Genomic DNA, 25,505 nt, shown 5'->3' with positions numbered 1-25,505 from the left:
CTCTACATAGTGCCCGGTCAATAAACACCTGTCAGCGGCTTGAATGAAAAATATCTGATTCCAAGGAAGAAGGAAGACACCACAGACAACAAGCTGTTAAGATCTGGTATTGCCTAAGTCTTACAGTTTTAAATAACAATAACAACCATCATCATCACCTTCATCTCACATTATTATCTGAAGGACACAGGAGAGGAATTCTCAGGGGATGCAAACTCTGAAGAACAGGAAAACCAAGACTCCACATTGTCGGCCAAGGGAAGCCTGACAACATGGTCTGTGCGGTCCTCGGGAGACCCAAACTAAAACTCAACGACCCCAAGGTGCAGGTGACCCCAAGGTGCAGGTCCGTGAGAACTGGAGGCTCACCAGCTCCCAGGCAAAGCAGCGCTGAAGCAAATCACCTGCTGGGAGACCACGTGAGTGATGAGAGTCAAGGAGGTGACAGTGACGCCCAGCCTGGGAAACACGAGCCGACCACAGCAGAAAGGGTGGGTGCAGGGGAATGAGCATGCATCCTCGATTCTGAAGTGCAATCTGAGAGCTCATCTTGCCCAGAGTGGAGTCGGCGGGGAAAAAAATAAGCATCTCTCGTCTTTAAGATTCCATTTACCCACTGGGCCACTCATTACTGGAAAGTTATAGGATAAATGCAAGTGTTTCAGAGACAATGGAAAAAGCTGACCTCTGCAGACAAACAAAAACAAGGAGAAATGCCTGCATGCCTTGACTCAGTACCTGCTGCTCAGAGACACAGCCACACCCGCCAGAGAACACTTACACTAAGGTTCAGAAATCACTTTCTGACTTCAGGGTGGGGGCGCGGGTGGCATTTAAGGACGAGAAATTCTGAGCAGTATCTGAAGCAGGAGTGACTGATTCATGGCAGCAAGGACAAGGAATCCACTGTCAACCATGCACCAATCAAAAGGAGTGTTAGGCCAGGCACAGTGGCTCATGCCTGTAATCCTACCACTTTGGGAGGCCGAGGCAGGTGGATCACCTGAAGTCAGGAGTTCAAGACCAGCCTGGCCAATATGGTGAAGCCCCCTCTCTACTAAAAACACAAATATTAGCCAGGCGTAGTGGCGGGCACCTTTAACCCCATCTACTTGGGAGGCTGAGGCAGGAGAATCACTTGAACTCTGGAGGCGGAGGTTGCGGTGAGCCGAGATCGTGCCACCACATTCCAGCCTGGGCAACAGAGTGAGACTCTGTTTCAAAAAACAAAACAGAACAAACACACACAAAATAACAAAAGGGGTTTTAACTATCAACCTTCTGCATACTTTTGGTTTTATTTTCTGGAAAAAGCAACAATACTTTTAACGTGTTTAAATCACCTACTTTTGTAATTAGGAGGGAGCCTAAAAGTTGACTGGCTCCATTACAGGAGCTGCTTTAATTCCGTATTACGTATGGATGGATGAGGACAAGGTGAAGTCACAGAACGATGTAAGAGAAGAATTTGGCGGTTCCCACACAGTTACATGGAAATTGAATAACCTGCTCCTAAATGACTCCTGGGCAAATAATGAAATTAAGGCAGAAATCAAGAAATTCTTTGAAACCAATGAGAACAAAGAGATAACTTAGCCAGAATCTCTGGGACACCATTAAAGCTGTGTTCAGAGGGAAATTTACAGCACTAAATGCCCACATTGGAAACAGCTAGAGAGGCAAGAACAAACTAATCCAAAAGCTAGCAGAAGACAAGAAATAACTAAGATCAGAGAAGAACTGATAGAGACATGAAAAACCCTCCAGAAAAAAAAAAAAAAAAAAAAAATCAATGAATCCAGTAGCTGGATTTTTGGAATAAAAACAAAAAACAATGAATCCAATAGCTGTTTTTTTGAAAAAAATTAACAAAATAGACCGCTAGCTAAATTAATAAAGAAGAAGAGAGAGAAAAATCAAATTGAAATAAGACAAAATGATAAAAGGGATATTACCACTGACCCCATAGAAATACAAACTACCATCAGAGAATACTATAAACACCTCTATGCAAATAAACTAGAAAATCTAGAAGAAACGGATAAATTTCTGGACACATACATCCTACCAAGACTAAACTAGGAAGAAGTCTAATCCCTGAATAGACCAATAACAAGTTCTGAAACTGAGGCAGTAATTAATAGCCTACCAACCAAAAAATAAATAAATAAAAAAAATAAAAAAGCCCAGGACCAGACAGATTCACAGCTGAATTCTAAGAGAAATACAAAGAGCTGGTACCATTCCTTCTGAAACTATTCCAAACAACTGAAAAGGAGGCACTCCTCCCTAACTCATTTTATGAAGCTAGCATCATCCTGATACCAAAACCAGGAAGAGACACAACAAAAAAAGAAAACTTCAGGCAAATATCCCTGATGAACATCGAGGTGAAAATCTTCAATAAAATACTGGCAAAACAAGTCCAGCAGCACATCAAAAAACTTATCCACCACGATCAAGTCGGCTTCATCCCTGGGATGCAAGGTTGGTTCAATATATGCAAATCAATAAATGTAAACCATCACATAAACAGAACCAAAGACAAAACCACATCATTGTATCAATAGATGCAGAAAAGGCCTTCGATAAAATTTGACATCCCTTCATATTAAAAACTCTCAATAAACTAGGTATTCATGGAACGTATCTCAAAATAGTAAGAGCTATTTATGACAAACCCACCGGCAATATCGTACTGAATGTGCAAAAGCTGGAAGCATTCCTTCTGAAAACTGGTACAAGACAAGAGTGCTCTCTCTCACCGCTCCCATTCAACACAGTGTTGGAATTTCTGGCCAGGACAATCAGGCAAGAGAAGGAAATAAAGGGTATGCAAATAGGAAGAGAGGAAGTCAAATTGTCTCTGTTTGCAGATGACATGATTTTATATTGAGAAAACCCCATCATCTCAGCCTAAAAACTCCTTGAACTAATAAGTAACTTCAGCAAAAAGTTTCAGGATATACAAGATCAATGTGCAAAAATCACAAGCATTCCTTTACACCAACAATAAGCAAGCAGAGAGCCAAATCATGAATGAACTCTCATTCACAATCATTACAAAGAGAATAAAATACCCGGGAATATAACTAACAAGGGATGTGAAGGCTGTCTGCAAGGAGGACCACAAACCACTGCTCAAGGAAATAAGAGAGGACACAAAAAAATGGAAAAACACTCCATCCTCATGGATAGGAAGAATCAATATCATAAAAAAGGCCATACTGCCTAAAGTAATTTACAGATTCAATGCTATTCCTATGAAACTACCATTGACATTCTCCACAGAATTAGAAAAAACTATTTTAAATTTCATGTGGAATCAAAGAAGACCCTGTATAGCCAAAACAATCCTAAGCAAAAAGAACAAATCTGGAGGCATCATGCTACCTGACTTCAAACTACACTAGGAGGCTACAGTAACCAAAACAGCATGGTACTGGTACCAAAACAGACATATAGACCAATGGAGCAGAACAGAGACCTCAGAAATAATATCACACATATACAACCAACTGATCTTTGACAAACCTGACAAAAACAAGCAATGGGGAAAGGATTTCCTACTTGGTAAATGGTAGTGGGAAAACTGACTAGCCATATGCAGAAAACTGAAACGGGACCCCTTCCTTACACCTTTTACAAAAATTAACTCAAGATGAATTAAAGAGTTAAATGTAAAACCCCAAACCATAAAAACCCTAGAAGAAAACCTAGCCAATACCATTTAGGACATAGACATGTGCAAAGACTTGATGACAAAAATGCCAAAAGCAATGGCAACAAAAGCCAAAATTGACAAATGGGATCTAACTAAACTAAAGAGCATCCACACAGCAAAAGAAACTATCATCAGAGTGAACAGGCAACCTACAGACTGGGAGAACATTTCTGCAATCTATCTATCTGACAAGGGCTAATACCCAGAATCTACAAAAAACTTTAACAAATTTACAAGAAACAAACAAACAACCCCATCAAAAAGTGGGCAAAGGATATGAACAGATACTTCTCAAAAGAAGACATTTATGCAGCCAACAAACATATAAAGAAAAGCTCAACATCACTGATCATCAGAGAAATGCAAATCAAAACCACAATGAGATACCATCTCATGCCAGTTAGAATGGTGATTATTAAAAAGTCAGGAAACAAAAGATGCTGGTGAGGCTATGGAGAAATAGGAATGCTTTTACACTGTTGGTGGGAATGTAAATTAGTTCAACCATTGTGGAAGACAGTATATAGCGATTCCTCAAGGATCTAGAGCCAGAAATACCATTTGATCCAGCAATCCTATTACTGGGTTTATACCCAAAGGAATATAAATCATTCTGCTATAAAGACACATGCACACATATGTTTATTGCAGCACTATTCACAATAGCAAAGACATGGAACCAACCCAAATGCCCAACAATGACAGACTGGATAAAGAAAATGTGGTACATATACACCATGGAATACTATGCAGTCATAAAAAGGAATGAGATCATATCCTTTGCAGGGACATGGATGAAGCTGGAAGCCATTATCCTCAGCAAACTAAGACAGGAACAGAGAATCAAACACCGTAGGTTCTCACTCATAAGTGGGAGTTGAACACTGAGAACACATGGACACAGAGAGGGGAACACCACACACCAGGGTCTGTTGTGGGGTCGGGGGTGAGGGAAGGGAACTTAGAAGATGGGTCAATAGGTGTGGCAAACCACTATGACACATGTATACCTTTGTAACAAACCTGCACGACCTGTGCATGTATCCTTTTTATTATTTTGTTTTTGAAGAAATAAAGAAAAAAAAAGAAAAAAGAATTTGGTGGTTCTTTGAAAAGCTGAACAGAATTACCAGATGACCCAGCAATTCCACTGCTAGGTTTATACCCGGAGAAAACTGAAAACAGGGACTCAAACAGATACTCGTATGACAATGTTCACTGCAGCATCATTCACAATAGCCAAAAGTTGGAAACAATCCAAGTGTCCGTCAACAAACAAAATGTAGTAAATCCACACTATGGGATATTATCCATCCTTAAAAAAGAGTGGTGTATGGACACATGCTACAATATAGAACATCATGCCAAATATAAGATGCCAGACACAAAAAGATCCATATTCAACTATCACATGATTCTATTTATATGAAATATCCAGATGACGCAAATTCACAGACAGAAAACAGATCAGAGGTCACAGGGGCTAGGAGAAGTAGGGGCTGGGGAGTTGTTGCTTCATGGTTAGCAGGTTTCTGTTTGGAGTGAAGAAAATGTTTTGGGAATGGTGGTCATGGTTGTCCAGCACTGTGAATGTGCAAATATAATTCAATGGCACTGAATTGAACACTTAAAAATGATTAAAATGCAAATTTTGTGTTACATACAGCCATGTATCCCCATCGTTAAGTGATGCATTCTGAGAAACGTGTTGTTAGGTGATTTTGCCATCGTGTGACCATCACAGAGTCCATACATAAGCCTAGATGGCGTGGCCTACCACATACCCAGGCTGTGTGCAGAGCCTACTGCTCCCAGGGCATAAACCCATACAGTATGTGACTATACCAAATACTGTCGGTGGCGGTAACACAATGGGAAGTGTGTATTTAAGCATCTAACCATAGAAAAGGCACAGTAAGGACATGGTATTCTAATCTCATGGGACCACCATCACATTACGTGATCCATCATTGAACAAAATGTCGCAATGTGATGCATGACTGTATTTTGCCACAATAAAAAAGTTCAAAGAAAAAAGAAAGAAAAAAAGGGAATAAGAAAGAGAGAAAAAGACAATGATGAAGTTATGGATGGGAAAAGAAGAGAAATTAAATAAGAGAAGCAAGGACAGCCTTACAGGAAAAAGGAGAATGGAACAGAAAGAGGGAAAGGAGAAAAAGGGGCCAGAATGTAGAAAGTGATGGGAGGTTGGGCTGGGGAGGAGGAGCTGAACAAAAGGAGGGGGCGTAGTAAGAGGAGAAGCCCCCTGCCCGGCCCCCAGCCCCGGTGGATGCCCTCCCAGCCGTGTTCCCTGCAGCAGCACTGGTCCTTTGCACACCTGTACAGAGACCCTGCTGCAGCTTCCCCTTGCTGGGCACTTCCATAACCCCCCATCCTGCCCCTTCCACCAGCCTCAGCATCCTGGGAGACCCCTGAGGCCAGCTTCCTCTCCCAGCAAACGGCCCTGCAGCAGTGAGTACACTTCCAGAGACCCTGCAGGCTTATGGAATGTCTCCTCATGCTCACACATCACGCATCTGAACAGTGTGCAGGAGTGTTTTCAAATGCTTTTTAGGGGTTGGGAAAAGAATTAAGACAAGAACTGGATTTGGCCTATACACGAATGGGTATCAAATCTTGTCTCAGAACTCAAGTAAAAGAACTTGGGAAAAAATAGTTCTCCTGGGCAAACTAAGCTGATGGGCAATCAGAAGTAGAAGGCAACAAGTCACTGATGACATAACATATTAATCTTTGAATGTTCAGAAGGAAAGAAAACCAATTTCCCATCAATGACATTCTGGAACCACTCGGGACACAATGGTGGAAGTCTGGAAAGAATGGCAACCAAGGGCTGGCTTTGGTTCTGCCCTTCCACGAATGGACTGGGCAGGTGTTTCTGTGCTGCTCAAAAGGAAACAGGGCCTAAACCTTCTCTATGTCCCTTCAATGAGCCTGGGAGAGCAGATGAGGAAGAGGAAGGTTGAAAATTCCTATCTTCGGTAGTCCCCTAGAGCCAATGATAACACAAGTTACTTTTACCATGTATGAGTTCTTCAAACCAACACCCCACAACAGCAGTGCCTCATCGGATGAATCATCCCCCCTTCCTTCTGACCACCTAGCGATGACCCTCCCAGTTGATGTCCCCACGTTGTGCAGAATAAAGTAATATTTGGGGGGGAAAATCAAGAAAATAGTGACAGATCTTAAATGGCTGAATTAATTGGCCTGTTGAGGTAATTATATGTTCATTGTAAGAGTGACTCTGCATTCACAGCTCAAAGTGTTTCTGATGTTTACTGACTCTTTGATTCTCCTTAAATGTGAGAAATGGATTTACTTGTCCAGGTAAAATTACCAGGCTGCAAAGAGATCATCATTATATATGCCAGCTTTCCAAAATTACAGCCTTTGAAACTTTGATCATTTGTTCTTCGTGGATCTGATATTTTCCAAGTGCTGTAAAAACGCCTTCTGTCAATCTGCCGAAGCACAGCCTCCGGTAAAATGTCAGAAGTTTTTATGGTTGGAATATTAACTTATTAAAATTAAGAAACACTCTTCAGATAACCCATAATAAAACCCCTTATTTTCTATGAACTTCTTCTGTAGGAAGAATCCTAGACAAGCCAAGATTTGGAGGCAAGACCACTGAAAAGACAAGCGCCCCTTCCAGGGGGAGGGAAGGTCACCGTGGAGACGCGTCAGAGGCAGCGAGCACTGCTGCCCTCGCCTGGATCGGTGGCCCAATCGCCGCTTTCTATGTCTATGGCCTTGAGCAAGTTACTTAAACTTTATGACCCTCGGTAACCTCGGTTATAAAAATGCGGATAATGGCACCCACCTCCCAGGTTTCTGTGAGGGTTATGAGACGCTGCGTGCAAAGCATTTAAGCCCAGTGCCTGACACATGGCAATAGTCAATAATTGATTGTGATGATATTGCTAATAGATTGTCAACTACGAGTTTCTGTTTTGAGATTGATTTCCTCTCTGAAAGAGGCATCGCTAAATGTGTATTCTGGTAGAAAATATTTTATTTTCATGAAATTCAGAAAGAAAAAAAATACCACTCTGTGTGTGTGTGTGTGTGTGTGTGTACACATGGAACATGAACTTAGAAATTCTGGTCAGCTCTCTCAGGGGTGTTCTGGTAACCATGCCTACAATATATCACGGCTTCTGCAGAAAACCAACTGAAGGGGAAAATCATTCCTACCTGAAGAAAGCAAGAAAGATCCAAATGAAAAATCAAGCCAAAGAACAAAGCTACCTATTTATTTAAGAAGAGTCAAATCAAGTGATTGAAATAACTGCTGGAGCAATGCTAGGACTCTCATCCCTCACATAAACTTAGTGACCAGAGGCCCCCAGGCAGCGTGTCTTGGCGAGTTCAAGACAGACTTTGAGAGACATCTCACAGTGATCACATACTCTGGGGTGTCCAATTCCTTAAGCCTTGCAGAAAATGTTAAAAAACAAAAAACAAAAAACACCTTAGAAATTGTCCTAACAATTCTAAGACAATCCTTAAGACAAGAATCGGAATTAACAGCATAACATGAGGAGGCAAAAAAACTTGGTTTATACCAGTTTTCACTTCTACATAGTAACACTGGTTTAATTGTCTGACTTTCCTAACAGGCAACATCATGCCTCATTCTGGTAGGAAACAATCCCATTCTTTCAAATGTCCCCAGACTTCAAGATCAATAGCAAGGGGAGGGAGGAAACAATGGGAAAAAGCCTTTTGGGCACAGGGTAGCAGGCTGAGCCCAAACCCAGCAATGCTGACATGAGCTCCACGGTCACACGGAGCGACCACTCAACAGTAGGAAGAATTCTCTGCCTATTTTCCTGCAGATGAAAATATCTTTAGATAATTAATGCTTTTATGCCAAGATGGAAACTAACCGCCAGATCTCCTCAAAGCTTGGAGCCTCCCCCGGATCAATCCGGGAACCTGAACACGGTGGCCACATAATTGAACCTGTCCTCGACGCTCAACATGTGTGCTCAGCGGCAAATGCGGTGAGATATCTTAAATATTATCAAACACTGTATCATTAAACAGAAATTAGATGGAAACAAGGGAAGCCTAAAAATTGACTAGGAGTTCGGATGCTCTCAATGGCTAATATGTCCATTTTTCACCTGAAGCCCTCTCCAAACGCAGTTTTGCTATTAAGCAAAACCCAAAGAAAGGTAATCAATTCCAACTAAAAAGCACTTATCCTGGGATGACGATGTACAAGGCACTTCAAACCCCTGGCTGCCTGCCAAAACCCAGACAACAGCCATCAATGTTTCCGACTATTCGAGGAGCACAGGGGCCATGCATAATTGACTAGAAGATGGGCTAAAACTGTGCCCAATCAGTGTGTGATCAAAAACGCGTGGAATATTCAGCGCCACTTGATTACACGGAGGTTCGTCCTTTCACTCTCCTCATGAAATCTCTTCAAGGTCCACAGTACTGTAATAAGATCATTACTGTCAAGCGGTACGAATCGCAGGCAATGAGTCTTGGGATAGGGAGTCATACTTCACAAGCTCCCCTGCTTTCTCTTGCTCTCTTTTTTTTGTATTTTACTGCATGCAGAGGCAGCAAGGCGACGAGGTGGCAGATAATGATCACATCACTGTGTGGCAACTAGAAAGGCACTTTTAAGAAAAAGCAGAGCGAAATCAGCTTAAGAGAAAACTAAAACATTTTTCCTTTGCTTTTTTCCACTTAAAAAAATTAAATAGAATTAAACTGTGTGCAGTAGGCACTTTTCATGAACTCTGATACAATGTCATTGATTTTACCCATTTGATAGATTTTCATATTGCAGCAAAGCCCATTACCCCACAGACAAATGGCCAATTTTCTCCATGTCCCACGTGCACAAGAGGCCCTTGTGAAGTTGTGTGTGTGTGCACGGCAATGCCTGCCGAAGCGTTCACTGCGCCTGTCCTTTCATTGGCTCCACACCCTGGTGCCTATGGTATGTCTGAGATGAGAAAGGGGTGGAGTGGAAAGCCAAGAGGGTATTAGCAAAGATTACTAAATAAACACACAAAGTTTATCTCAACTACACCTTCTCCAAAGCATGAATAATACATCGTGATAAAATGAGAGCGAGTCAGTAACCATGATCGGACCCCGCAGCCAGGCGAGACAGGCATTTGATTAACACTTAAATCAGCGATGCAGGATTCAAATGAACGATGGGAGGGCTTAATCAATCGCCACCCTCCTCCCTCCAACCTCAAACTGCCCTTAAAAATGCGCACTCTAGCTGGCTGTGGTGATACATGCTTGTAAACGGCAGCAACTCAGGAAGCTGACATGGGAGGATCTCTTGAGACCAGGGATTTGAGACTAGCCTGGACAACACAGCGAGACCACATCCCAAAAACAACACAAATACACTTCTCTCATCCAAAAAAAAAAAAAAAAAAAAAGGCGTATCAATCTTAAAACGAACAGGAAAACTGGGTTTACTGCATCTGAATTAAATGTCCGTAAGTCCAAAAAAATTTCAAGAGATGTCCCCTTGTAACACAGCCCATCTAATCCTGTAGGTTCTAACTATCAGCAAAGCAGCTGAAGCAGCGATTTACATCTTTTTTAACAAACGTATCAGAGTGTGTGTGCACTGTTTGCAAGGAAGCCATACCACAACCCAACAGGCCTCCTGAGAAACCCAGCAAAGGAATGACTGCTTCCCAGTTCTCAAGGGCAGTGGTGGGGATCCGTGGGCACGGCCCTGCCGTGCTGCAGAAATGGACATGTACAGAGGGAGAAGCAACTCTGAGAGCCACAGGATTGAGCGTCAGAGGCCTGCAGAAGGCTCTCCTCCCACTCCAATCCCCTGAAGCCTTTTCCAGGTTAACAGATGAAATGCAAAGCAAAATACAGACTTTCAAGTCCCAGAGGCCACTCATCTACTGGCCTTGGGCAAATTACTCAACTTTATTCAATCCTCTTCCTCATTTGTGACAACAGAAATGCCACCACACACCTGCCAACACCGCACAGGGCTGTTTTAAGGATGCAATGAGGTAGCGCACATTTACGAGCAGGCAGTAAATCCATGGTGTCCTTCCTTTGCATTGGATGATGTCTCCTGACAACAAATCCAAGACTCGGGAGGGAAGAGTGAAGAGGAAAGGACAGCTGTGATCTGTCCAAGCAGTTTCTGACCTGAGAGAGTCCATGAAATATTTTCCTTAAATGGCATATGGTGGGTGGGTGAGTGGGTGGGTGGGGGCCACAGGGACATTAATCCCACAACCAGGAATAGAAAGTCGCATGGTTTTACAGACTGAATGTTTGTCTCCCCCAAAATTCACATGTTGTAGCTGTAACTCCTCACCCCATCAACGTGCTGGTATTTGGAGACTGGGCCTTTGGGAGGTGATGAGGGTTAGATGAGGCCATGAGGGCTGGGCCCTCATGATGGGATGGGTGTTCTTATAAGAAAAAGAAGAGCTTCTCTCTGTGTGTGTGCACACCACAGAAGGGCCACATGAGGACACAGCAAACAAAGGGCCACCTGCAAGCCAGGAAGAGAGTTCTCCCTAGGAACAGAGTCAGTTGGCACCGTGATCTTGGACTTCGCAGCCTACAGAACCATGAGAAATGAGTTTCTGCTGGTTAAGCCCCCAGTCTGTGGCGTTTCGATATGGCAGGCTAAGACAAACGGTAGGTGCAATTTTATTTCATCCTCCCCATTTGCCAAGTTGCTTCCACATAGACTAAGTTTTACATTAGTCAATATCCCTTTTGTTTTACATCTTTAGACAGAGGAACGAAGTCGCCACTGCCTGTGAGATAAAACACTGCCTAGTTTCATTATTGCCAGGGCTGGGAGGAAAGACAAAGCGAGCTCAGCTACAACATCTGAAAATATAACCCCCCGGGCATCTCTACTTCCCGAAGCCCAGGCCGCACATGTCTAACAGAGCATGGGAACATCTGAGGGCTGCTGAGGCTGAGAAAAATGCCCTCGTGCATGAGATGAGAACCTCTCATACCTTGCTGCTGAACATTTCAATCTGCATCCCTGTACTTTGTGTGTAAAATACATGCAGCTGAGAAAGCATAAAAGAGTAGATGAGGATTTAGAATAGTAAGGAAGACACAAGTTGAACAGCACTGGCCGCCAGAACCAGCCCCTCTTCCGGCTTCAGGACCTTGATTGGAGTGGACCATAATTTCACCGTGGCTTAAATGACATACAAAGAGCCTGAGAGCTCAAACATTTTGAGACCATCAAGAAAAGACTTCAAGACAGATCCTAGATTCTGATGAAAGTCGACCAACGCAGGGTCTCTCAAGCTAGCCTGAATTATACTCCCAGGGTGCACAGAGGAAAACATGGTGTCCCGAGTTCTCTGCTGGTGGACACCGGAGCCTGTGAGCAGCTCATGCTAACCGAGCCTCACTTGCAGGAGAGAATCTCGAAGTCTACCTGAAAAAAGGAGGTGAGGTCCGTCACATTTCTGTATCTTAGAAAGGGATCTTGTGAGTAGTCAGCATTTTTCAAAGGCAAGTTTATGCTTCGGTGTAGCAGGAGGCTAAGGAGCTCAAACGCTTGTCTGTGGCGTCAGGAGTTGCCTAGGTACCCCCAGGAGCTCCAAGCCACCTCCTTACAAGATTTAGTTTGTTTTGACTTTTCAGATTGTTTCCTTTTTTCCTCCTTGGAATAGCAGACATTTCATTCTCTATAGAATGTGTGTGAGTTTCTATTGCCCTTTGGGGAACCTCCCTGAGGTCCTCCAGGCAGCTGGGGGTGCCCTGTGCTCCTGCATATCCAAGTTTCCCAGCGTGTTTCTACTTTCTCCACTGGTCTATGTGCGTCCTGATGGCTGGGCTGCTTCAGTTAACGTCCCATCCAGCATCAGACAAAACTCTTGAGTGCAGTAGGTGCTCAATGAACGTTCTTGGACCTGAATCTAACCCCTTTAAGTTTGCGTGTGCTTAAAAAAATTAAAAACAAACAAACAAACAAAACCACACTACCAAAAATCCTTCTGTGCATCGGTTCATCATGATGGGAATCCTCTGTTCTGGCTGCCCCTGCTGTGATCGACTCATCTTTGTTTATTTCTGACCTGCCGGCTTCCACAAAGGATCTGAGAGCGCTTACAGCTTGTGTGTGTTTGTGGTGGCCGGACCGTACCCTGCAGGATGGCTTTTGAGTCAACTGTGCCCAATCTACAATGTCAATGTCTAGAGTAAACACAGATGATCTACTCAATTTCAGCAACTTCATTCTCTTGGAAGCTGGAGTTACAACCTGAGAGCAAACTGTCTTTGGAAAAGTCATCTAGTTTGTGGGGAGGAGGCAAGTCCATCAGGATACATGACAGCTCAAGGGTGAGGAAACCCAGCCAGTCTCCCGATACCCTTAGCAGAGTCAAATGACTGCATTGCCAGTGTATCTCCCAGGAAAATGTTCTGGTTCTTGGTTTTCCACATTCGCTATAATGAACTGTTCAACTTAACTGTTCAGATGCACTAACCAGTGGTTCACCAATAAGGAAGTTTAATTAAGAAGTCCTTATTGTATCAAAAAGTACTGTTGATTATGCAGTTTTTAACGGAGCTGATTGTGGAGACTTCTTGTTCCCTTTCCAGGGTAGCTGCCAATGGTAAACAAGGAGCAGACACGGGAGGTGCCAGTGGAACGCTGACGGAGATGAAAAGGAGAAAACCCGAGGGAGGAATGACATTAACACTCGTGCAACTGGATCTCCCCTCCAGCTTCCTCCAAATAACACAGAATTCAACGTGAAAGCCCCTGTAGACCGGATATAAACCTGGAAGGTAACAGTTTCCGGGCCCTGACACCTTGCCAGTCATGTGCTCACCATCACGTGCATACTAATTGCACCCCAGGAGTGAGAACAAATGAGAACCTTGTGCTAATAAGACTCTTACAACCTTGTTATATTCTAAATAACAAAACAAACACACTGTCCTCCCAATCACGGCATGCAAAATCCCCAAACTACCCAGCAATGGCTCAAGCTGCATGATAGTCCATCTAACTGGATGGTTACAGATTAACTGAGAGCTTCCACGCACCCACGTATTGCTTTTCTGTAATAATGAGTATGCAAGAAAAACAAACAAACAAACAAAAAACACCGTACGTTACGCATGCACGATTCTTTAATTTCTCTGCAAAGTGCCTTCCAAAACATCAACTAATTAATATTAAAAAAAAAAGTCCTAAGGTAAAAGGTAACTGATCAAGAAGAGCAACATCTGTTTCTTAGCATCTAAGTAAAAACAAAACTCCATTTTGTGACTAATTAAATCACCACCACTGGCGTTTAAAGTTGTAACTAGGCAACATTTAATGAAAAAGTAATGCTTTCTGCAGTTTTGTTAAATAAGATAACCATTATGTGCTCAATCTGCACAATAAAAATTAAGCTCTACAACAGGTTAGCCTTCCCTAACTTTTACAACTCAGTGCGTTTTTGTGCTTCTTCTGAATTCCCATGCCTTTCTCGAATATTCTGCCTGACATCCTCGTTATAGTTTCTTGCATGTCTTATCTCCATAATCAGGCTCTAAACTCCTTGGAGAGAGAGAGGAACTGAGTTTCATTTCTCAACGTCTCCCATGGAGCCAAACACACAACGCTCTCCCTGTGGTGGTTGCTTCATATTTGATGAAAGAATAAAATGATCCACAATTTCAGGTTCTCCTTTGAAAGAGTGAAGGGAAACTAAGTCCTGGGTGACCTCTGCAACTCTGGAGTTAATGAAATTTGTCAACATTTCATTGCTCGGTGAGTGCAGCTGTGATGAGCAATTCATTTTCTACCATAACAGTGAGAGGCCCGTTTGTGACTTACCCTCTACAGGAGAATCTTTCAATATCTATCCAGGATCAACCACACAATGGTGCGATAAAGACCAGAATGAACAACCAAAGGAACAAGATGAGAAGGATAAAATAAATTCCCTTCTGAGACCTTCAGAACAAAGCGCTGTGAACCCAAGAGGGGGAAAACACCAGGATTTCTGCATACCCTCTCGTATAATAAGATTGGGTAAATCCAGCCCGGTCCTGCATTTTTAAAGAAAGATCTTTGCTACACAACTTCTAGATGTTATGAGACATATAAAAGTCAGTGTCTTTACATGGAATCTGAGAAATATCAAGGAAGCTATTCAGTGTGCCCCACTCCCAGATTCAAAAGCAGCTCCACATACCTCAAAGACTTGCTTTTTGCCTGGTGGAAAGAGTTTGAGGCAGAGAATCAAGAGACAGTTCTGTCACCTACCAGCAATCTGACCCTGGACAAGAAAGCCACTTAACCTCTCTCTACTTCAGCCTTTTCACTGGGGAAACAGGGAAATTAGCACTTGATGCAAACTTGCATGAATGTTATAAAACTAACGAGAACCACCAGGTTCGGGGCCACAGAATGGGACTGCAGAGACCGTTCATTTTAGCAATGACAACCTCACTACTGGACCCGAGATAAGAAGATGCCCAGAAAGTATTGTAATTCAAAGACAATGCCAAGAGGTGACAAGCCATTAAAGATCTGGAAAATCCCAGATCTTTTCCAGGTGCTTTTCCCTGGAAACATACCCTTAAACTCGGACCTGGTCGGGAATCCAGGGCCGTGGTGCAATCACCTTCCAGAGCCTGGGTTCCTCTACTGTGGTCCAATCCATGCAGACCCCATGCAGAGTCAGGGTCACTCTCTCTCAGGTGGCCCTGGTTCATAGAGCTTTACCTAGGGTTCTTAATATCAGAACCAAAATACATCTCCTTGAGGCTTCCACCCATCAGGTCCCATGGTTACCACCTGGGCCATCCAGGACAAGTTAGGATGCCCTTCACTCGGCAGACCTTCCACCAGCTGGTCACAGTCACCGTGCCTCATGATCCTCATCCTCATCACCACCCTTTTCTCCAGTCACTGCATGCTCCCTCCATGCATGGGCTTCAGGCCCCATCATCATCCTGCCCAGTCACATCTCAAGTTCCTTCCACTGGTCTACAGTGACCAGGCAGCACAGCAGCCTGCGTGTGATGTAAGAGCCTAGTGGCGGGCTCCATCATCCACACAACTCCTGGTAATCCTCAGGACCCAAAATATACACAACAAGGTAAGGGATTCTCCAGTCACAGTCCCTGCTCCTGCAACTTTCCAGATTCATCCGATTCATGTTAAATTGTAAACCTAAGAAAATAAATGCTCTCCTTAGGCTTGGGTGTGACACCCTCTGCCATCTGGTGCAGAACAAAGTGGCCGTTCTTCAGCAAAAAGAGCACAGCAAGGACCTGTGCAGGGAGAAACTCAATGGCAGAAACGGCCCTATGTCCACCGGTCACCCTGACAGCCCCGTGCAGACACAGCGTTTCTGGGTTTGCAGCAGCAGATACTGATGATTCCTACCATTAGCCTTTACTTTCTGCATAAGCGCGCCACAGAGGTAAGAAACAGCCAGAGTGAGAACCTCTGCGCTCGGCTGGGAGTCTAGGAAGACCTTCTGGCAGGGTCCTTGTCGCGCACAGCTGGGGAAGGGTGCTGAGGTCTGTTCAGGAAGCCGCGAGGGCTCCCTGGGCCAGGCTAAAGCCAGACCCTGGGGGATGATGGATGGGAGCACACACCCGTGCCCTCTAGAGGCTTCGTTTCCTGTGCTTGCGGACCACCAGCAGAGTGGCATGGCACAGGCGGCAGGAGGTGCTGTGAAAGATGAACACCCTACAGCTTCTGCTGGTTTTGTCTTGGTCCTGGGAGCCAACTGTGTGAACTGGCATCTGGGGCTCTCAGGCCTTTTGGCTTCTGGTTGGATTTGGTCAAGGAGGGGCCACTGGAGACCAGTGGGAGGGAGAAGAGTGAGGTCACCCTCACCCTCCCGGTCACCACAGCTGGATGTGTCTCTCTCAAAGGCCACAGATCCTAGCTGGAAGCTTTCCCAGATACTTGCCCTCTCTTCGTCCCATTACATCCCAGTTCTGACCAAACCCACCGCTCTCCCCGCACCTCTGCAGAGAATCCCAGGAAGACTCTCCTCGGCGAGCCAGCTTGCGAGCCCCATCCCATTCCAGATTCATCAGCTGACTTCAATGGCTTCTACTGACCAATGGATTCAAAGGACCCTGAAGAATTTGCTGACTTCAATGGAATTTTATTTTTCTTATACTCTAAAGAGATTTGAACCTACTTATTTGTTCCAATAGGTTATGTTAACAACCACAAAATTCAACTACTTTACACACATCTTCCATACAACTTTTTATATCTGTAATTCCAACTTTTCAGCACTTGGTCAGGCGACAGAGAACACGCTAGTAGTAACTAGTCACAGAGCCTTGCAGGAAAGAGAAGCAGAAATGGTTTCTTATAACTGAACAGTATTCTTAGAACATAAAATACGGGCCAGGTGTGGTGACTCATGCCTGTAATCCCAGCATTTTGGGAGGCTGAGGTGGGAGGATTGCCTGAGCCCAGGAGTTCAAGACCAGGCTGGGCAAAAGAGTGAAACTCCGTTTCTATGAAAATACAAAAAATTAGTCAGGTGTCATGGTGCCTGCCTGTGGTCCCAGCTACTTGGGAGGCCGAGGTGGGAGGATCACTTGAACCTGGGAGGTCGAGGCTGCAGTGAGCCATGATCGCACCACTGCACCCCAGCCTGGGTGACAGAGTGAGACTCTGTCTCAAAAAATACAATCAATCAATCAATCAATAAAATAAAACAAAACATATATAACTAGCTTTATTTTCAAGAACAGAATGTTTAATTTGGGTGTTTTACACAATGTACTTTGAAGGAATTAACAGTATATAAAACTATCAAAAACATCGTATACCACTGAATCTACAATGATATGTTCTGACTTTAGAGATGTTACAATTTGGGGGGAAAACATGGCTTTGAAAAAATGAAATATAGACTGTTTCATAAAAGTGACTCATTTGTAGTCTGATAGGTAACTTTTCCCAGGGAAAAATGATACATTTTCTTTTTATAAATAACTTACGACTTATTTTCTATTGGAAAGATGTCATAGCCGCTGACATAGACCAGACTCTCCTAATTAGAGAGTGGGTGGTTCCCTCGAAACCTCTGCCTTGGACTTCCAAACACATGCCACCCACTTACACATCCATGTTTGAGACACCTGCCATTTCCTCATCTTGGAGTTTCCATGGTGCCTGAAATCTTTCTGTTGGTGCTACCACTTCAGCAGTAAGACCCTTTAAGGAAAGGGGTCCCCAGTTGCTGCTTAGACACAGCCCCTGTCTCAGCCTTGGTATCCACTATTGCCTGGCACCCACATACCGTCCCACTCACTCAGCAAGTGGACTCGAAACATCAGGCGTCCAACATCGTCATGGTCACTTGTCAAACTTCCTTCAAACGCACCCGTGCTGAAGGGAACACTGGGTAGTACCAGCTGCTCAATTAAATGTGCAGAAATGCTACTGATTTATGGTAGCACCCCCCCCCCCGCCCCCATTCACTTGTTTACACAGCAGTCAACACGTGGGTGGGATAACGAAAGTGTATCTAAGTGGCAACGGTCAGTTCCTACCAGGCTGTGCATTAAAAAAAAACCACAGACCTCGACTGGAAACACACAACAAATGCAAGAAGACGTGTACCTGTGAAAATGAGCACACGGATTGACCCTAAAGGGAATCTAACCCCTGCCCCTGTGTGTGCAGCCTGGGGGTGTGGAGGGCACAGGCTGCCCACCCTGGGGGAGGCTAACCTTCTTCCCAATCAGGGACGGGTGGCCGCACGTGCTTGCCAGGGTGATTTTTGCCAAACGGTTGTCTGAAGGAGTCTTACCAACACAAAGCGCTTGTGGCTGAATCCGTTTTCAGTGGGAAGGTCAGTGGCACCTGTGGCTGCTCTGACCCGTAACCATTATTTTCCACCATCGCTGACTTAATGGAATTATCCTCACTCACCACTACATGAGAAAAATCTTTTTTTAAAAAAAAAAAAAGACAGAGTCTCACTCTGTCGCCCAGGCTGGAGTGCAGTGGCGTGGTCTCAGTTCACTGCAACCTCCACCTCCTGGATTCAATCAGCTCTCCCGCCGCAGCCTCCCAAGTAGCTGGGATTACAGGTGCGCGCCACCACACCCAGCTCATTTTTGTATTTTTAGTAGAGACGGAGTTTCATCATGTTGGCCAGGCTGGTCTCAAACTCCTGACGTCACGTGATCTTCCTGCCTTGGCCTCCCAAAATGCTGGGATTACAGGTGTAAGCCACCGTGCCCGGCCGAAAAATCAGTTTTTATTGCCTCAATATGTTAGCAGAAAGCTTATAGGAGGCTAAATGGGAAGAAATGTCGTGAAGGAGAAAGGCTTCCAACCGTTCTGCAGAGGCTGGCGGGCTACTCAGAGTTCTGAACTTCAGCTTCCTGATGATGAAAGAAATGATGCTCCCCGCCTCGGGCGTTATGGAAACACACAACACACCCCACACTCTGCCCCTTCCCTGCTAACACACGCACCTTGGGTTCACGCACTCCGCTCTGGACATGCGGAGGGGACGGGCCACTCCCTCTAATGTGGCCACTGTCTGATAGCTCGCAGGTTTGAACCCTCAACCGAGCAGAGTATCTGGAAAAAGCATGGCAGCCACAAAGAAAGGACGGAAGCCATAAAGGTTGCCCCTGGGCACGAGACCCTTGCTGAAGACACGCTTTTACCACTGCCGGTCTCACAGGTAACCAACCACACTCTCTTACCACTGCCGGTCTCACAGGCAACAATTCATGTTCTGACAACAAGGTTCTCAAATGTTAATTTTTCCTTTTAAGTGTTCCTTTGTTACAACTGCGCTAATTTTACCTTTCATAATGTGGGGAGGGGGGTGTGTGTGTGTGTACGTGTGCACTCACGTGTCTCTACTTGCATCTATGGAATTAAAAAAAGGGAATTCATTTGGAGGAGCCACTTCAGGAAGCTCAGGTCCAGCCATCAGTGGCAATAAAAATGAAGGAAGGACTCAGGTGAAAGGAGACCTCACGATGAGCGGTCACAACTGGAATATTAATAGAGCCCCCATACCAGAAAGAGCTGATGGACGTTAACAGAAGAGGTGTTTATCATAACACGTTGCTAAAAGCTGAAATCAAGGCAGGTGTCTGCTTAGTTAAGAGTCACCAATATCAGAGACGATTCCTAAACTAGAAGTAGGCACCGTCCCCAGCAGAGTCACGCAGCATGGCCCGCCTTGGCTGGAGAGGACACTCGCCCAGGCTGCCAGGGTGGGCAAGACCTCAGAACCGGATCAGGCTCGTGGCTGGGAGACCAGCACTCCTACCAGCTACCAGCGACAGCGGCCAAGAGTGAGAGCAGATGTGGTTGAGAAACATGAGAATCAGACAGTGATGAAAAGGTCCCAAGGGCCCTCTAGTGCCACCTTGCAAACAGAAAGCACATTCGGTGACCAGCATTACTGTGCACTTGTGGTGCTAAGGGTGTCTAATTTCACACATTTGAAGAATAACAAAAGTATTTTCCAAAGTGGAGACTCTCTCCCTGGGCACCCCGGAGCCCTTACCTTCAGCAGTGCCGGACAGGCCATCGGCTTTGAAGTTGCTAGTGCTTTTCTTCCTTCGGTGCTTCTTTCTGTTGGCGTGAGGGGAGGGGGGCGGGTCGAGCTTGGGGCTGGTGGTGCTGGAGATACTGGGGCTGGAGCATACGGAGTCACCCAGCCCCGTGTCTGCCGTTGGACCGGAAAAGGCAAAAAAATGCAGAGAGTGAGCACTTACAAAGTAGAGTACGCAGAAACAGCACAGCCACGCTCCTCCCACATCACACGGGGTCCTGCAAGTAACATCCAATCACTGCATTGCTGGGTTGGAGGCCCAGAGCCTCTGGTATGAGATGGGCTCAGTCCCCCTTGCTCTACTGTGCCACCCGTTATCTAAAAACAAGCATTTATTTTTCTATCACCAGCATGCTATGGATAAGTTCTCCTTCTCTCCTTTGCATGACTGGAGCTCTGCAAAAGGAAAGGGGTGAGTTTATGCTTTTTAGTTGTCTTTCTCTTCTTAAAATTACTTTGATATATTAGAAATGAAAATGATGCATTTAAGAATACATTTGGAAATATCATCTGAAATGGGTTTGACTCCTGTGGGTGCGCAGGATAAGGGATTCCTGATCCTTTCTTCCGGCCTCAATATTACAGCTGACTGTAACTTCATCTTGTTTTATTATCAGTGAAAAATTCTATGCTATGTTTTTCTCTCTCTCACCAATGTCCAGTGACAGTGTTTGGAAGTCGATATAGCAGGCCTGCCAATTTTTGATTCACTGAAGCCACTTAGAAAAATTTCAAAACCAGTGCACACATGATTATTCACTCTAAGTGAAACTCTCAATGTATTCTGTCCATTTGTATCTTTATCAAAGAGAAGGCCAAAGTGGTACTAAATAACCAGAACGCACATATAATTCAACCAGGGTGGAAAAGTACACTGAACATGTGCAGGAAAAACAGGTGGTGCGTGCCTCTAGAGTCTTGAAAAATTTTTATTTTACGATTCGGCATCTTTAAGTCCAAAGTCAGAGTTCTGTGCAGCACACTGCACCCATTCAGCTGATTTTTTGAGCACTGACTGTGAGCCAGCAGCTTTTCGAGATGCTGGGAGCCACCATTGATTGAGGAGAAATAGACAAAACATTCCTGCCCCCAATGGGAACCCTCTAAAGTGGAGTGGCAGTGACAAGGCAGCCGGGCTAGAACGTAGAGTCCACCAGAAGCTGGTAAGAGTTATGGGAAAGGCAGAATAGGAACACGGGGCATCGAGGCTAGGAGGTCTGGGAGAGGTGGCAGCGATGGGGGGTGTCATTTAAAATAGGGTAGCTGGGGCAGGTCTCGCTGAGCAGGGGACACTGAGTTAAGACTTGAAAACGGCAGAGGAGTGAGAAGGTAATGAGGGCAGAGAAACAGCCAGAGCCTGGCTCTAAGGAGGGAGCCTGGTGTGTTCCAGAAACGGAGAGGGGGCCGGAGTGGCGGCGGCCGGTGTGGGTGGGGGAGGCCTGTGGAAGGTGGCCCTGGAGAGGAGGGGGCTTGTGGGCCACCGTGAGGACCCTCGCCTGTGCTTTGGGGGAAATGGGGAGCCACTGCAGGGTTTTGAGCAGAACAGTGACATGATTTCAAATATAAAGATAATGGAAATCAAAATGAATTGAAAATATGTATATTTTGCGAAGTTCTAGGAATTTTTATCGCATGTTGAGAAATGTAAAAACATTCAATTTAAGGTATCTGAGAAATACATATGGTCCCAAGAACACCCCAATGCACGTTCCTGGCCGCCCTAAGGCAGAGACCCTTCACCTCTCTCTGCACGGTTGGAAGCGTCACCCGTTACTGCACGCACCCTTTACACGTGGAAGAACAGGGCTATGGGAGCTTCTCCTGCGAAGGGGGTGAAGGGCCACCCCAGGGCTCCTGCAGGGCAGCCCAGGCGGCACTGGACATCATGAGACCCCTGCGACTGTGTCAACCGTGTGCACTCCTTGTGGGTGGACACTCACTCACAAAAGGTGGAAGGTCCCTTCACCACTTTAAGGAGTTGCGAGAAATGTGGCAATTCGGTGTCTCAGCGACTTTCCCTCTACCAGGGCGGAGGTGCTTCCTATGGACGCACATCCTTAGATGCAGAGGCACACGGACAGGTCAGTGTCCCCTGGTGGCAGGTGGGAGGTAACGTCAATGGCAGAAATCTGGCTGTCAGCTTCCTGGGGCATCACTGCTGTGACTCCACCATCATGGCTCCTCTACTGGTCTTCTTGCCGTCTCCTCCATTCCCAGAGAAACGAGCTCCCCTCTCCTCCATCCCTAGAGGAACGGGCTCCCCTCTCTCCATCCCTAGGGGAACAGGCTCCCCTCTCTCCATCCCTAGAGAAATGGGCTCCCCTCTCTCGCTAAATGAACCTTCCTAGCTTGTCCTGGTTCCATCTTTCATCCTCACGTGTCTTGGCCGGGTCACTTTCACTCATTCCTCCCTCTCCATCGCTTCATTCCTGTCCTCAGAGGTCCCAAGATCTTTCATACCTGCTTCCCTACACCTTTCCCTAACCCCATTATTCCTTAAAGAGTTATTTCCTTAACCCTTGAAGCCATAGTCTCAACAGCAAATACTCATCCGAGGTCACTACCCATCAGGGGCTATTGCAAGCTCTACCTTCAGCAATGCGTTCAGGGCTCTAAGCAATCCGCTGAGGCACGTGGTGTCCCTACCACCTCCACTTTACAGATTAGAAAACCAAGGCACAGGGGGAAGTTAAGTAACTTGCTGAAGTCACAGAGCTCGGTCGGGTCTGCTCAAAACCGCTGCAGACCTCTCCAGACAAGGTTCCTATCCAGATAGAGGGTTTAAATCCATTGCATTTCTTCCTGACTCCTTGAAGTCTGGCTTCCCTCACCACTGCTTCTTCAAAATGGCACACTGTTTCACTGTGCCTTCCTTCGCCCCCTTAAGCCTTCCTTTCCCTTATCATGCTAACTGTGCCGACCCAAGATGCCATGTTTTCCTGCCTCTCCTCCCTAAGTCCACGGGGGCATTCTCCATGTGCATGACACCAACACTAGTTCCAGGCTCGGCTCTACCCGACCCTCTCCTCCCAGCAGTTGGCTCCCAAGAAACAGCACTCACTCTGACCTTTGCATTCCGGGCAGCTTTCTCTGCTATCACTTTGGGCTTCACCCTTGAAACTTGACACTTGCCCGCCACTTCTGCCCAACTCCTGCTTTCCACGGTGGACATCTGGTAAACCTCCTTGGTCAGCTGGACCCAAGGTGCAGCCAGCAGTCCTGAGACCCCCTGAGCCTGCACTATGGCTGTTTGGTTGTGGTGGGACTGCAGAGGTGGGAGCGGGCAGGTTTAAACAAGACACGTCCCTTGCCTTGAGCAGCCTGGAACCCCGAGCTCAGTCTGTTTTCACAAAGCCGCTCCCTGGCTGCCTGCTCTCCATTTAAACACCATTCACCCCTGGTCCAGTTCTTACCTCACCCCCAAGCCTGGACCGTGCAGCCAACTCCACAAGGTCCCTCTCCTCCCAGACTTTTTAAGCTGTCCCATGTTTTTACAATACTAATATTTCTAAAGTAGTGGTTCTTACATGTATTTCTGAAATACCAGATTCCACTGAATATCAGATAAAAGTTATAGATACCCCGGCAAAAAGGGCAAGACTAATTCATTTTTGTGTATGATTTAACACTGTTCAGAAGTCTCGTAACATTCAGGGGTAGGACATCCAGAGACCCCCAAGATCATGACCTGGTTCTAAAGCAACCCTTCCCTGTGTTATTTATTCAATGCTCAAACCAGGCAGTGAATCCTTTTGCTCATTTTAAATAGTTTCTGCCCAGGGTTCCCAAGTCTTCACCCCCTTACCCCATCCTCTCTATTCAGTGTTAGGAGCCCAGTCTGCCAGGCCTGGTGCCAGGCCATGGGAAACAATGGTCACTGTGACTGTCTTTGTCCTCAGAGAGCTCAACCCTAGCCCTGCAGGCAGATAAGCAGAACAGGCAAACGCAACTTTCCTGCTGCCGGGGGCCGCTATTAAGTAATATTATATTAAAATCATATTATTATTTTACTCTGTCCCTTGGGTATCCTCTCATTTTGACAGGCCATGTTCATCCCCAACTGTGTGTCCTTCCTTCTGTCACTCTGTTTAACACCCTCTCCCAAACTAACATTTCTCATCTCTAAACTCCTATGGAGCCCACAGTTAGGACCTTTTGCATGCGGCTGCCAGTCGCTTATCTCAACCTAACTAGCATGCCTGCGCCCATGCCCAGGGCAACCACCAGTGCTCGCCTCCCCCGTGACCTGTGCAATGCTGAGCCCACAGCAGGGGCATTATACCATAAACTGTCCTCCGTTATCCAGCGGTTGTTTTTATGAGTGTACACCAGTATTTCTAAGATACTCGGAACACATACATTAGCTATGTCGTCCACACGACAGGCTTCCACACGGGCATGGTGGGTCTACGACTAGGCTCTCTATTCCAGGCCACCACTCTTTATGTCTCTCTCGGTGTTCTAAGCCTATGCGTTGTTACTCTTCACAATTGTCTTAGTTATGCTTGGCCGTTCTGACCATATACTCCCGTACATCCATCCACGTCAACGAAAAAGATGGTGAACAGGGTGGAGTCAAGACAGAGCTTCCCACCTTCAGATGCACCATCCACTCCTGGGAGATTCTGAGAGTGACCACTGAGCCCAGATAAATCATACTGTCTTCGTGTTCAGCTCACATATCTTTCAACTTGCCTACGAGGAAACCAAGGAACAATCTTGTCAAATACTCTGCTGAGGGCTATATGGGTACCCAACTCACACATAGTTTTGACAACTTAAAAACAACAAAGGGACATCTATTTGATGTCTACCCATTCTCTTTAATAAACTCTCCCTGTTCAAATACATGCTTCCTTTTCCACGTGCACACAAAGCACCTCTTTAACAATCAAATTCAGAATCCCACCTGGGTGTGACCTGACTCACTGGCACCTAGCTCAGAATTCATGTTTCTGGAAATCAAAATGGCACGTCTGTTACTAGGCCCTTTCCCACTTCTAGCTGTAGAAAACTTTTTGCAAAATAGTTGACAGGGACAGGGACCTCTCATTTCCAAGCTTTCTCCATATCTTGGAATATTTATAATTCAGGGAGAAATCCCGGACTCACCTGGAGGAAGCAGCTTAGTGGCAGTCTTGGGAAGAAAACAGCACTCGGAAATACCACCACCCACC

General features: G+C 45.5%; 1 protein-coding gene across 5 annotated transcripts in view; it reads right to left on the bottom strand.

Annotated features, from left to right (window-relative positions):
* AGAP1 (ArfGAP with GTPase domain, ankyrin repeat and PH domain 1) overlaps positions 1-25,505 on the bottom strand; it is a 633,884-nt gene that overhangs the window by 139,389 nt on the left and 468,990 nt on the right. For 4 of the 5 annotated variants that reach the window (XM_025404404.1, XM_025404403.1, XM_025404402.1 and 1 more), the window contains one exon: positions 20,281-20,442. The exons of the other annotated variant lie outside the window; for it this stretch is intronic. In XM_025404404.1, coding sequence (XP_025260189.1) covers positions 20,281-20,442 — 162 coding nt within the window. The remainder of the gene's footprint in view (positions 1-20,280; positions 20,443-25,505) is intronic. 5 annotated transcript variants of the gene reach the window in all.

This window comes from Theropithecus gelada, chromosome 12 (genome assembly GCF_003255815.1).
Source record: "Theropithecus gelada isolate Dixy chromosome 12, Tgel_1.0, whole genome shotgun sequence".
In the NCBI taxonomy this organism is placed as follows: domain Eukaryota; kingdom Metazoa; phylum Chordata; class Mammalia; order Primates; family Cercopithecidae; genus Theropithecus; species Theropithecus gelada.
Note: the sequence above shows the minus strand (reverse complement) of the source record. Positions and strands in the feature narration are given on the sequence as shown.